This window comes from Sycon ciliatum, chromosome 8, assembly GCF_964019385.1.
Source record: "Sycon ciliatum chromosome 8, ocSycCili1.1, whole genome shotgun sequence".
In the NCBI taxonomy this organism is placed as follows: Eukaryota; Metazoa; Porifera; class Calcarea; order Leucosolenida; family Sycettidae; genus Sycon; species Sycon ciliatum.
The window spans coordinates 19976056-19990486 of NC_088650.1; the positions used below are offsets into that span (position 1 = coordinate 19976056).

Consider the following 14431-nt stretch of genomic DNA (forward strand, 5'->3'; position numbering starts at 1 on the left):
GTATTCAGATACCATTCCGAATACGGATTGTGGAAGAAATGAGTCTCAGGTGTCACACCCTTTTTGAAATCCGCAAATGAGTGCGCCGTCTCTGCCCACCCAGGAACACTGTAAAGGCCCCAGTGAATGAAGATGCCAAAACGAGCTGACCCAAACCACTTGGGGAGGCTGTGTGTGGAGAGGGACTTTTCATCTGGCTTGAAAGCAGCCGGACCGTTGAGTGAGCGTGTTTTGGCACACACGTCCACGCGCCTGTTGTACTTCCTGGCACCATTGACTGATTTCCCCGTTGGTTCACCGTACGAGAACGACGTCAGATAGCGCACATTCGTGCGGAGCGCACCACCACCCGCATACAACACTACAAGCAGCACTAGTGCAGCGACAATGCTCAGCACTACCTTGTGCTGTCGTACCAGTCTTGACCAACTCATCCCTTTTCCCACACCACCACCACCACGACCTGTATCACCCATTGAAGCAGCACGCGTACTATTACTACTACTATTTCAGACTATAGGCCGGACCGTCCAAGCTGAGTTGCACCACGTGCTTGGCACTCCGCAGCTATCTAGAGCAATGACTGTGACGTTACTTCAGCCCTAAAAAAAGCAGTGCATCAGTTCCACTGTCGACATGCCTACAATTGTAATCTAGCTGCGCTTACCGGCTATTTATCTAGCTGAGCAAGGGTCAGAAATTTTCAAAATTTGTAAAATCGCAAGCGGGACGACAGGTACATCTCGTACAAGCGCCAGCTACCTCTTCACATCACAACTAGCCTTCCCGTATACGCGTAGCACAAATACTCAGTAGCTGCTAAGTGCTATGCACTCAATCAATAAGTATACCGGTACTCCACGAGGTAACTCTAAAATTTAATAATTTTTTTAATTTTGTAATAGTCTACTACTACTAGTACTAGTACTAGTCATGTCTCTATCTACAAATCATGTACTCTGTCTCTTTACATGTCGAAAAAAATGAAAAAAATAGTGTGGCGTGGCATCAAGTCTTTTTTGAAGGGAAGCGCACTGAAAATACATGACTAGGACTGTCATGCTGTACCCATGCCAACCGTTGCTGTTCGAGATCCAGTGCATGCTAGCAGGCCACAATGCACAAACCATGACCACCAAACCAGTGTAAACCGTAACTGTTGCGTCGTTTTTGGGTGCCGGGCAGCGAAGCTGGAGTGGAGAGAAGTGGCATCTAGATATCTGGCTGACGTTTGTCGTGACATTAGAATTGTAAATCTGTCATAGCGCACACTGCATGCTGCCTCCTAGATCCTGAGCACAGCTGATCTTCTGACTTCTGCCTGAATGAGTGTCCAACCACTCGCACTCTCCCTGATTTCTTTGCTCACTGGTGAGCAACAGTACCTTCCTTGATTTCAGGTAAGCAAATATCTCAATTTTATGGTGCGACGACGCCTCTTGGATGATACTATTGTCACCTTGCCCTGCACCAGTACCAGTGGTGCAGCGAGTACCCTAGTTTCCTGTCCTCCAAGTAAGTCCCACTGTTTGTATTCACGTCCACACCTCTTATCTGGAGGTGTCGAGTTGCGCTGTGGGTGTGAATCGGACACATTCGTGGCAGGCACTGAGATGCACTGGACAAACGACACTCGCATGTAATTGAGACGATAATTACTTGATCTCGTTTCAGTGTTGCACGCTAGCTGCTGCTGGCAAAGTCGACTTGGTGCGAATCGCACTGGGATGTGTGCACTGGAGAAAGGCACAGTATAATCGTATCATCGAATCGTGCAAGCTGGGCTTCACTACAAAGACATCAACTGCAAACTCACACAGCGTAAGCTGCATTGTGTACATTTCTATGAGATTATGTACTAGTATATCAATGTTGCGAGTAACGTTGCATGGTATTGCTGATCAACTCATAACAGCTATGGGCGTAACCATTGCTACGCAGCGTATAGTGGCACTACCTATAACCTACCTCATACCCAGGCCACTGCTGTAAAAAGTGTATGGTTGACAGGCGTACATGTACTGTAGTACCGAATTAATGCACGGTTCCTGCTTATGAGTCGTACACTACCTTACCAAAGACCAAAAGATACACACGCACACCCGAGCAAGCGGACGAGCACACACGCACACATGCACACACACACACACACACACACACACACACACACACACACACAGACACACACACACACACACACACACACACACACACACACACACACACACACACACACACACACACACAGTAATACCAAGACTCCATGAGTCCATAGGGCCCAATAGTACGCAACTCTACACATCCGAAAGGTAAAGTGCGCTGCCCACACTCCGTACTTCAAAGTACAGGTAACGATGAGCAGCTGGCCCACTATTTCAGTGTTGATCTGCTTCAGATTCCCGGTGTCTTCTGTCTAGTATGGGTATTGTAGGCGAGTTCAGCTTTCCAGTTGTGTTCTCTGCTCTGCAATACTTTATCTCTTGCCACACAGAATCATCATGTTCGTCGACCATCACCTTATGGCCAGCACAGGCGCTCCCAAAGAGGTATTGTGTCCTTGTTGCTTAACAATAAAATTAATCTCTTTGCTATGTTCAGATGACCAAGCGACAATGCAGTTATTCTTTCCCCACTGAACTTTTTGATAGGGTGGCTACTGATCTAGTATTGCTGCACGTAAGAGCTATGAGAGGAAGTTCTGTTGCCACTCAGAGGTCCACGTTTTTCACACTCATCAGGCAACTGATGGGTAAAGTCAGGCGCCTGAACATAAAGGGAGAGTGAGGTCTGGGGGGGGGGGGGGGGGGGGAGGAATTGGCAGTGATTTCGCACTTACTACCCACATCTCCATTACATCGCAAGCCCGCCAGCTCTTGCAGCGACACGCCCAGCCAGAGCCATCGCACCCGCCATCGCGCCTGCCACACGTCGCCGCTCGGCAGTCAACCTTGCGCACGAGCTTCAACTCCAGACAGCCCTACCTGCCAGATCGTGCAATGTTGCGCTGCGCTCTTTCCCGGAGTGCCTCATCGAAGCCTGGAATGAACTGCCAGCCACTCTCCTCCGCGATGCACCGTCTGCCAAAGGGATGCTGCAGTTCAAGGTTCAGACCTACCGCTACCTGAAACGGTCGGGTTGGTCATTGGCCACGGACATCGCCCCCTAGGCTACTGCCAGTACGACCCTGTTCATGTTCTCGGAGCACTCCCTTCTCATCAAACTCCCAATCCATCTGTCTTTATCTCTCTCTAACTCTCCTCCATTCTAACTCTAATCTTTCGTCAAATCTGCACGGCAATCAGCCTCTACTTTCGCCTCAGCATCATGATCTTGATACTGCTATATTTGTACTTGTTTGCGTACTTATTTGCACTCATATCTTGGAATAACAAGTTTCCTGGTTTCCTACCCCCCCCCCCCCCCCTCCTCTCTTTCCTACCCTTAGAGTTCTTGCTCTCCTGCTCCCCTCCCCGCCCTTCCACTCCCCATTTTGTCTCCTTTGGTGCACATGTGCAGCTGTGATGCCGAGACCCTTGGTCGGCTGAGCTTCACAGGTCCCACCCACTCCGTCCTGCTGGATATGTACCATTGTGTCGAGTTCTTCTCCTCATTTTAGTTCATCATGCAGTGAGTGTTCAATAGTAAAAAAAACAAAACAAAAAACAAGTGTGGAAGTCGCACATCAGTAGTCTTAGAGAGCAGAGGAAGCAAGTGCATAGATCATGTAGGATTGCTGTGAGAGGAAGCGAGACATGGGGAATGCATAGTGTGTGCTAAATTATTTCCTATTCTTTCACATCCTGGCCTCGTCCTCCCTTTATGTTCAAGTCACCACGCTTGCCTCAACCAGATGCCTGTGATTGTGAAATATATGTGAAACTATGAGTTACAAGAGAATTTCTCCTCTCCTTGCTGTGTACATCTGAAGGGCGCTTTGGAAAATGATGCTGGATCAATTTTCTTGGTTTTGGAAACAGCCCAAGGCGTTCCCGGCTGGCTTCTGCTATGTGTCTATGTATTGTTGGATCCATTCTGACATGGTCGTTTTTGCAGGGTATACTACTAGCATATACATATCTTTTGGTGTTCACATCGTCTGATGAGTGTTTGTGAACACACATCGTCTGATGAGTGTTTGTGAACACGAAACTCTGAGTTACGAGAAAGATTTTGGTCTCTGTTGTTCTGCCTTGTGTATCTTTTGGTGTTCTGCATTTGTTCAGAGGAAAACTGCACCCCTGAGATTCTATGTGACACTAGCTATCAGCTGTGTCAGTTAACAGAAGTCCCAGTTTTGATTTTACTGCATTTTCGAAGGCAATCATCTACATATCTGTGACTTCTCTGTACCCTATGGCAGGAGGGCGTCAAGTTTGATGCGTATAGCACAAGTTACGAGATGGGTCACGGCCACCATGGTCTAAACCCACGGTCACCACCAAGGCAGAAGGATACTGGTTACTCCAGCAATTTCAGACCAGGCGTGTACTATCGGCCAGAGCTTGACCAGATGGACAACCCATCGTTCGTGTAAGTGGCATTCTAGCAAATAGACCGGGTGTACAATGGCTAACAACGTACAATGTGTGCACAAACCCGCGTGATGAATGAGTCGTTTGCAGTCTCTTTAGATCTGCAAAGCACCAGAGTACTATTGGAAGCATCGCTTGTCCGGAAAATATGTACTGATGACATCACAATGGTATTGTGCATGTAGTCTACGAGTCCTTCCTGGGAGTGAAACGGTTTTTCCAGCCGCGCTGCGACCCACAGTGAATTAGGACCCTCGTCTATAGTCAGTACTGGCCTAACCAGTGCACTGAAAGTTTGGTTGAGCCCTCATCAATCAGTGTATTTTGAATCCATCTCTCCAGACTCAGAGTCTATTGCATGCCAAGTTAAGTACTGCGGGGCCACCGGTTGGGGTCTACCCTGCTACAACTATCCCTATTTATCAGAATATGAAAGAAACAAGAATTTGTAACTTTGTGCTGGATGGCCTTTGCTCCTGTGCCTAAGAAAGTAACCAATATACATGCCAGAAGAAGCATTCAAAAGCATCGGTTCGTATGAAAGTTTTTCTTTAAAGTAATAACACGTCTCTAACTCAACTTTCAGGTCTGAAGCAAATGTTTCGCTATGCAAGTTGACAAAATTCCAGGGAAGCATGTGCATTCACATTGCAAGTCAGGTCGACAACATTGAAGGGATGGTTTGAATTTGAATTTTTGAATTTTGTGCTTTGAAATACATTCACTGCTGGGTTTCTTTCCTGCAGCCCTGTCATTGCTGAGGCTCACAGCAGAAAGACAATGATGCAGAACCACTATCCTCCACTGATTCCCGGTGACGATGGAAGGAGTGCTCCACCAGTGTTAGTGCCATCGGACGTACCGCACAACATGAGTGCATTTGGCAAGCAGGGTGCACCCTACACCCTGCCTCTTGAGAGTGAGGTAAGGAATGAGGCTTGTACATGTATGAACAGTGAGGGTTAAGACCACTGTCGATCGTTCAGGCATGTCCTTGTTGGAGGTGGCTGTTATAGAAAGCTCGATCATAATTTGACCCTTGCTTATAGCCAAGATGTGCTAAAACTTTGCAGCAATACTGTGTATTCCCTGCCAGGACGGTTAAATTATGTGAAATTCCCCTCACCATAATTTGCTTCTGTGAACATGCATCGATGTGTCTGTAACTGCCAAGCAGCCTAATGGTAATGCTCTGCAGGACCATGCTGCCTGCTTGTAGCGACGTGTGGTACAGGTTTGAATGATTTTTTTGTTATTATTTTTTTACATTGGAAGCTCAACAGTGCAGCTGCACAAATATGAAGAGGACAATGGGACCAAAAAAATATATCATGTGCACAATCCTTTCGAGTGGATCTTGAAATTCCCGAATTTCACTCAGTTCTGCCTTCACTACTTTGCACATACAGTATCCATACACACAGTTGCTATAAACAGAACACCGTCTTGTTTCTTCTTTCCCTGAGTGTTTGTGTCAATGTCACACATTGTCTGTCACTCCTCACTTCCCCACTTGCAGGGACGGCGCTATTATGCCACCGAACGCTCTAGGGGTTCCTTCACAATCCCGGTGAAGACGGACGATCACTTGAAGACGTTGACGGTTCGTCGTGACCCCGTTGAATCGGAGAACAGCCATCATGTACGGGTATCCAATGCACTGGGCATTAGTACTGTGATGTTTTGTAGGTATTAGTACTGTGATGTGCAGGGCATTAGTACTGTGATGTGCAGGGCATTAGTACTGTGATGTTTTGTGTGACAATGTTGTGCATCAAGGCATCAGTCAACAGTGGCCCAACTGTAGACTAGAGAGTCTACAGGCAGTGCACTGTCACGCTTTGCATAGTCAGTTGAGTGTAAAAGCAGTACAGCACACCTAGCCACCATTGATTGGCACTTGCTCATGCAGGAGCTACTTGTAACCTCTATAGCTGGACAGGTACAGCAGAGCATCGATAATCCGAACACTTCAGGTAGGCGCTGTTCAGAAGTGGTTAGTACGAGGGAAATGTTTTGAGAGAGTCACAGATACGTGTCCAGTACAAGGCTCATACAGTTTCATCATCGACAATTTGTTCAATTACATGCTCACATACTAGTATTTCTACCATGCACTGACGGTCATGCAAGCAACGTCCAAGCCACTCCGGATGATAGATCGTCCGGGTACTTGTAGTCAATGTCTGGATAATCGATGCTCTGCTGTGCATTGATATTGTGCCAGAACCACCGGCCTATACATGATAATCGATGCTCTGCTGCTGTACATTGATCATAGTATTGTGCCAGCAGAACCACTGGCCTATACATGGAAACACCGTGTGGCTACTGTGGCTACTGTGGCTAATGCGGCTACCGGAGCTATGTACAGTAGCAATATTTCTGGTACAGGTTTCAAATGTGGAATTTTCAGACATGCTATGTGTAAAGACTACTCGCACCTTTCATGCAAGTGTGAGACGAGCGCTAAACGAATGCTCGTTCATTGCCTGGATTCATAAGATTGACGCAGAGGACCTCAGTCACCACTCTGAATGGAGTTTTGTCCAGTACTCGTTCTTTTGCAGAGTGTGACACTTGTGTCAACTTGCCCCCATGTGTTACTAGTGCTGACCATTCCTCAAGTAATGTGGATTCACAGGAAGCGTGAGTTTCAAAGTCTGAAGAAAATGTTGGATGGTCTCTTCCGGGATGACAGCTACACTACAGCCAAGTGGTTAGATCATCGCTGGCCTCCAGCGACGGTTCGAGTCCTGGCAGTGACAGTCAATTCCATCTTCTGGCTTTTCCCGTTTGCATCTTTTCCCTCAAACCAATGAATATTCCTCAAGTACTAAGTTGCGACGTGTTGATTTTCTGTTTTCGGCAGGGTCCTGCATACATGAGCACTGAAATGGGAACACGATATCAAGGAAGACCTACCGGTCGAAGTAAGAGTGCAATCATGTGTTCCCATGTACTGGCATACATAGGGCAAGGCCACTGTAATTAAGTTAACAGAGGTTCTGAAATGGAAGATATCGGAAATAATCATGCTTGCAGCTGTGGAAGTGGATCGAAAATTCGCAAGATGAACTTGTTCTAAATGAATCATCAAGAATGGATGATGTACTGATGAACATTGCGTGTAGGTGTGTGTGTGTGCAGAAGACATGACTGGAAAAGTGTATTTCACCTCCCTCTGGAGCTGGTGATGACGCTATTGATTTTGTTATGTTCAGGGTGCTCCCGAAATCCATGGTATTATTTGCTGTGTAGCAGAAAGCAACTTCTGGCAGGGCCACTCATTGCAGCCTTGTTTCCAACCAGTTACCTGCTCTGCATTGTATATAGAAAGTGCATTGTTGTTATCTCTGTTGTCGTCGTGGTATTCAGAGTACTCTGCTTTGCTGTCTCACCGTGAACTTTTCTTTTATATGTGCTTCTTCAATTCTATGTTTCAACAGTGAATGTCAATCAGAAATCAGTTGGCAAGTACACAGAGAGTGGCTGGACAAAATCACAGAACCTTGAGCCTGTGACGTTCCGAGCCGATGACCCATTCTCTACATTAACTGCCAGGGTGAGCTGCAGACGCAACGCAGAAGTGGCAATGCACCTGCTGAACCCGCTCAATTTATCGTACAGTGATTTTCACAGTGCACGCGATCTTGAAAATTCTCCAATCTGGTTGTGTTTCTCAACACAATCGTAAGCCGGTGGTAACGCGGATCAGGGGCATAGAAAGCAGATTTCCAATGGTCCGGAGGATTTTTAGCTCGTGCAGGTCGCAATGTTTTTTCATTTTCAACTCTGCCCACTATGACTACTACAGTATTCACTTAGTCTTGAGGGTTAGACATGGGGAAGTTGCCATACAGGGCTGGGTTAGACATGGGGAAGTTGCCATATAGGGGTGGTGAGCCCGCCTTTCGGCACTGGGAACACAGCTCACTCGACTGTGTCTCTACTGAGTGAAGAGGGCGACTTTACTTGTAAAATGATTGATATGAACAAATACTGTGGTATCATGGAAGACTTGAGGTTATACTACAGCTCTAGTATACATGTACTCCTGAAGTGCATGCAGAAGCAAGTACATAATGTATGTACTTGAATTGACAAAATTCCGCTTAAAACTGTCCGAATTGGGAGAGCTGATGCTCACTTTCCCGGACAAATTTCACTGGCCTATACTGTAGTGATATCACCTAGTCGAGCAGTTCAAGGTGTCCTGATCAGTGGCCTCGGAGGAGCCGATTTACAAGTTGCCTGGTATATTTAGCCATACTGTACCCGAAGCCTCTGCCCGCCGTGTACTTTCTTCTAATGATTGTGTGCTTGTTCTGTCACTGTGCAGAGGCAGTATGAGACAAGGCCCATCGGTAGGTCAACATTTAAAACGGACTATATTACGCCAGGGCCCAGGATTAGGGTAAGTCAATCTATTTAGAGGCCACACACAATCTCCACACAACCATGCAGTAGCTGTCTACATACACACCACCATGCAGTACTGAGCTGTCTACATACTTCAGAAGCATCAAGTAGAGCAGATAACATCTGATCTTGCTACTCAGTCGTATGTTTCCATGCACATGACTGATCACGGCAAGAGTACATAACCCCCCAGAGTGTGCAACGCCTGATCCAGCTCTGCATAGGGTCTTGGTCGAGCGGAATCGGATCTTCTGATGTCATGCGTACACTCCACACCAGCGCAAGGCCGGTCTCGAGGCAGGGTACCGTTGTTTTTGATCCGAGAGTACCCGCGACTCCCCGGGTTCCCCTCAGATGTGTACGGTATAATGACGCAAAGATCCGATTACGCTCGACCAAGACCCTATGCAGAGCTGGATCAGGCGTTGCACACCCTAGGGGTTACTGTAAGACATGTATATATAACGAGGAAGCAAATCTAACGTTTTAACGGATGACATTTCTTCGTTATAATAAGATCCGTTGAGGCCGTACTGCTTCATATATGCTGTGTGTGGATATGGCAGAATACTGCAAGATCGTTAACATATCTTCTCGTTAACCTATGAATTTTGGACAATCGTTAAATTTGCGACTCGTTATAATAACATGTCTTACAGTACGTACTCTTGATCACGGTGATGCAACACCAAGATAGATACGGTTTTTTGGAGACTCCTAGACTGGATTTTCTGCACCCATAGGAACGCCACCTCCGCCAAAGATCTATTGAGTCTAGCGAACCATTTGACTACCGAACCCGTGTACACATCAGGGCTCTAGCCAAAGGGGGTAGGGGGCGCACAGGGCCCCCCGCCCCTTTGAAAAAGTGCCCCCCCCCCCCACTCATTTCCGATTTTCGTGTTTTTCATGTAATTCAACGAAAATGCAGTCGATAGTCGCTATTAGATGGTTCATGAAGGCACATTTGTCTGGGGCGAAGTCGGGGATTCTCCCCATACATTGCATTTAGACATTTGCTAGAGATGGCTAGAACTTCTTTTTGTTTAACTGGTCAAAAACTCCTCTTGTACGGGCAAAATAAACACAATTACGAGTGCAACCTCGGCCTCAACAGCACCAGAAGAAAAACGAGCAAACATGGCTGTGAAAACAGTGGCTAGAACCGTGTACACATGGTACAATTACTAAAGACACTTAGTGTTTCCTATAATCACACAGGATCTAGCCATGTGTACATGTATGAACATGCAGCATTCTAGCTCTTTAGCTGTTCACACCCAAAGAAGATCTCACCGTAAATTGACTATCCGAGTACACCACCATTGCGCTCTGCGGCTTCCCAAACACACTATTTCCACAACAGCAAGCAGTTAGATTAGCTGATCACCTCCTTCTATACAAAACAGACTTAAAAACAGACTTGTTATGTCATATCGGAGCTCTCCAGTTTTTAGGTTTCCTATCGTACATGGGCTGCATCTGGACTCTATCTGTTGCTGTGTTTCCCCAGGGTACAGAGGATATGCCGGCATTGCAGCTTGCAGGCAATGAATACCATGACACAGGGTTCACTCGCGGTGGTGACACTAGCGCAAACCTGCAGCGGCGACGCACTCGTAGTGTAAGTTGATAGTCTACAGAGTGGACAATTCATCGTTACAGTTGAATGTGTTCCGGACGGGCATTCAACCGTTTCACGTAACTTTGTACCAGCTTATCTACAGTACTGTCGGCCGCAGAAGAACTGACGGGGCATCCTCGTAGCCTAGACCGTTCTTATTTTCATGTCCTACAGACTATGCACAGTTGAGTCACCGTGAATACATTGGTATGCTGTGCTTGGTGAATTTCTAGCCTGGTTGTTCTTCGACGTCGAACAGTGCTGTAGCTCATGATGATGAACACGCATAGCGAAGGGTCCTGAGCTTGCTCTCTCGTTTTCAAGTTCTATGCTCTAGATAGGACACTGATTTTGAGCCGCTGTCATTCATGGGTGTGTCCAGTGCTCCCCTGATTTCATCCGTTTGTGCCCCCGCTCTCAGGCATACGAACCACTGGACACGCTGCCATCATTCACCCAGGAACGCATGAAGAAGGATCCAGCTGCACTGATGAACAGTACCTTCCCTAGCAATGATTCAAGGTGAGCTCTAGTCTGAGCAAACTGCCTTTGTACACTGAACATTAAGCCAGAATAATATTTATGTGAAAGTATTCTGATAAAGGGCATAGAAGGGATACACTTCATGGATTAGACGGACAGCTGGTACTATGGAATGCATTCCTGTTTTTTGTTTCGTTTCCTACGACACCCTCACATATTGGCTTCTATGGTCAAAGACATCACAGGCAGGTTGATTGTGTTAGCAATGTTTTTTAACAGTACATCACTGATCAGTAAGTCAACACCACGTGTGCATCTAAAGTGGATGCCACTGTCACACTAGCCGTGTGCCAATAGACCTGACAAGACAACCCGTTAGCGTCATCATGGGCACCCCAGGGGCTATAATGCAGCAGCGGTTAGAAGCCATGGTTCAGACGAGGAAAAATGGTTTCCGTTTGAGCGAAGGATTATAAAGCGGCATTGGCTTAATTAAAACATGATTTATTTGCTATCAGTCGTTAGAAGTAACATGTAGGTGATGATTTCCATGATCCCTGCTCTGATTATGTTAGTCTACATTCCTTTGATCAAACATGTAGTGTTATGAAGAACTGTTATGAAGGCTTGCCTGAGCTTGCCAGGATGGATCGTCATATTGGAGTTGCCCCAACAATAAGCCGACTGGTAAGGGAATACCATGGTTTTGTTCATCTATGCATGTATCCTTGAATTGATACCAGCCAATCATGGATAATCTATTGCGAGTACGTAGAAGTTGATCAAAATCGATTCTGGATAGGTTCAGACTACTCGTGCGTGTCAATGAGTGGCATGAATCGATTCACTAATGTAAATGATCCTGGAGCCAATTTATTAGCATGTAATGTGTTGATGATGAACATTGTTGGTTTGTAAAGTCCACTATGATTATGATCTTCTACTGGTTGGAACCCTGGATCTGCTCCTGGCTAGTCTTTCCATGAAATGGCAGAGGAAACAAGAGCAACTGTTGGATGAACAGTATAACTTAAAACACATGTGAGACGGTTGACAATAGAGAGGTCCCGCATAACGTAATTACGATAGTAAAAAACGAAATCGATCTACGGAAAGTCTTACATAGCTTTTTTAACACCTACCTGCCCCTGGCAACTCGGAGCGCAGCCGTGTACGACCTGGTCAACCGGGGGAGAGCGTCATAAATTGGCACCCCAATCCACTTATGGAGCACCTACGTTATCAGAGCCGTATCTACGTACTCTCCGTAGACAACTTTCCGTAAGTGGAGTGCAAACTCGCGAATTCACGGGTTTTCCCACCCACTAAAGTAAAGTTCCTCAACGTTACGTAGTGCGGAACCTCTCTACTGTCAAGAGTTGTTGCAGTTTACCCTTCTTGTTTTGATTCTGCACGCGAGTTGTACGTTACAGAACATGTTATCGAAATCTCCTGTTTGTATGATTTTCTGGCTGGCTTTCAGGAGACGTCGGGCGATGTTTGGAACAACGAGAAGTACCTGGCACCAGGACATGAACCACAGGCATTCTACACAACTCAATATGCAACAAGGTAAGCATGCCCAGTGGCAATGCTGTCTCTCATCAATGTGAATAGAATCAAGAGTACATTACCCCCAAGAGTGTGCAACTCCAGCTATGGGGTCTGCGACGGCAGAGCTTCACATCACGTGATGAACTCGTACACATTACTTGCACCATGTGCATGATAGATACAGGGTCGTACGTAACACTGCTTTGGGTTCAACTCTCTTGTGGTCACTTTGCACTGTTTGCAAGGTAACATTTTGAACCATGCCATGTGATGTGAGGTTCTGTCATTTGCAACGTGACTGGATAGAGGTTGTGCAGGCAGTTAGGCAGTTGCACACTCTTGGGGGTTACATGTAATCTTCATAACATCTATATTATAGCTTAGTACTGTAGCTCAGTATGTAGTATCGGGATGATTATCTCTGCCAGCTGCTGGTGTTGTATCTGCCCTGCGGATTTCTGGGCTTCCAGTATGATAGGGCAGCCTTGATCAGCCTTGATCAGCCTTCATTAGCCTGGATCGCACCCGCTGACTAGGCTTTTCTGAGTGCTGATTGTTGTGATAAACCCGTGGAGCACGAATGCCTAGCCTAAGGAACCCGTGAAGCACAAAGGCCTAGCCTGAGGATTATTTCAGTACGCCCTTCGAACTGTTATACTGACAACCAAATTCACACCATTGCAATTCTTTAGACCCGAGTCTGTGAACGTGTTCTATGCTGTGTGTCCTATCAACTTGATTCCTGATCTTCCTGTATTGCACATCTTTGCTAGGTTTTACGACAAGAATCCCACGGGAGTGGAGAGACAGGGATTTGTTGGAGGCAATGCACTGCCAGGTGTCTGGGACGCCTTCAGCAAGAGCAACCGCGTGCACAGCAACGTGAACGGTCCAGAACGGGACAACCAGAAGCAGCTCAGTACAGTACATCCGTACGTTGCCAGGTAAGTCAGACACGGTTATTTCATAAGCAGACTGCCACCAGCATACATACCGCATTCTTTTCTGAGTGGTTAAGCATATGGGAATTTCATACAGGAAGAGTGTGCCACAATGCTCAGTAACAGTAGTCTAGTTTAGAAATTATTGCAGGACTCATTTGTCAATTGAGTGACCGTCTCGTTGTCTATTTTGCTTTTTTCCGTGCACAGGAGTATAATGAAGCGGGACCCGTTCTTTCTGAGTGATCCCCACGCACACAAAGTCAAGGCATGACCACAATCTCTGGCATAGATCAGCATTGCAGCCTGTCCTCTCATTACAATGTACATTTGCTGTCCTCTCAATGCAATGTCATGTCAACTCTTTCCACTATCTACAGCATGGCCACTGTAATGTTATTGTAGTGTGAAGTTCCGAGCAAGATGCGAGCAAAGTAGGTGCGAGTGCCCTGAGTGAGTGGTCTACTGTGCGCTCTACTGTGCGTATGTTGTGCATGCTCTAAGCGTGCAGTTAGTAGCACAGTGAGTAATGTGGTAGTATACATATGTTGTGCATTAGTAGCTACTGTGCATATGTTGTGCATGCTCTAAGCACACCTAGTATCACAATGAGCACTGTAGCACTATGCTCAGGACTGTAGCCAGGAATTCTTCTTCAGGGAGTAGGTGTTTTAATCTTTCCCACTTTAGTCAACTGTAACTAATAATAAAGGTTCGCAAATCCGCCACCTTGCTCTTGCAACATAGTTGAATGTCCATCACCATCTTCATCCATGATGGGAAGCTCCCATTCTATTAGTACAATGTAGATCTCTGTGCATAGTGGATACGCTCAAATATTGATGGTGAAATGGAGCGCTGGAAGGAAAATTACA

General features: G+C 46.4%; 1 protein-coding gene across 4 annotated transcripts; it reads left to right on the top strand.

Moving 5' to 3' along the window:
* Nucleotides 1-1189: 1189 nt before the first annotated feature.
* LOC135822265 (stabilizer of axonemal microtubules 4-like) lies at nt 1190-14284 on the top strand. Of its 4 annotated transcripts, none has more exons than XM_065334994.1 (15): nt 1191-1515; nt 1675-1821; nt 2492-2546; nt 4361-4530; nt 5279-5456; nt 6052-6174; nt 7405-7465; nt 7982-8097; nt 8875-8949; nt 10468-10578; nt 11000-11100; nt 11664-11748; nt 12545-12633; nt 13389-13559; nt 13767-14284. In XM_065334994.1, exons 3-15 carry the CDS (start codon nt 2499-2501, stop codon nt 13828-13830), a joined length of 1392 nt encoding a protein of 463 aa, XP_065191066.1. In that variant the 5' UTR covers nt 1191-1515; nt 1675-1821; nt 2492-2498; the 3' UTR covers nt 13831-14284. The 4 variants fall into 4 exon arrangements, with proteins under 4 accessions (XP_065191068.1, XP_065191069.1, XP_065191066.1 ...); XM_065334995.1 differs by having other exon boundaries at nt 1191-1400; XM_065334996.1 differs by lacking the exon at nt 1675-1821 and having other exon boundaries at nt 1190-1515.
* The last annotated feature ends 147 nt before the right edge of the window (nt 14285-14431 follow it).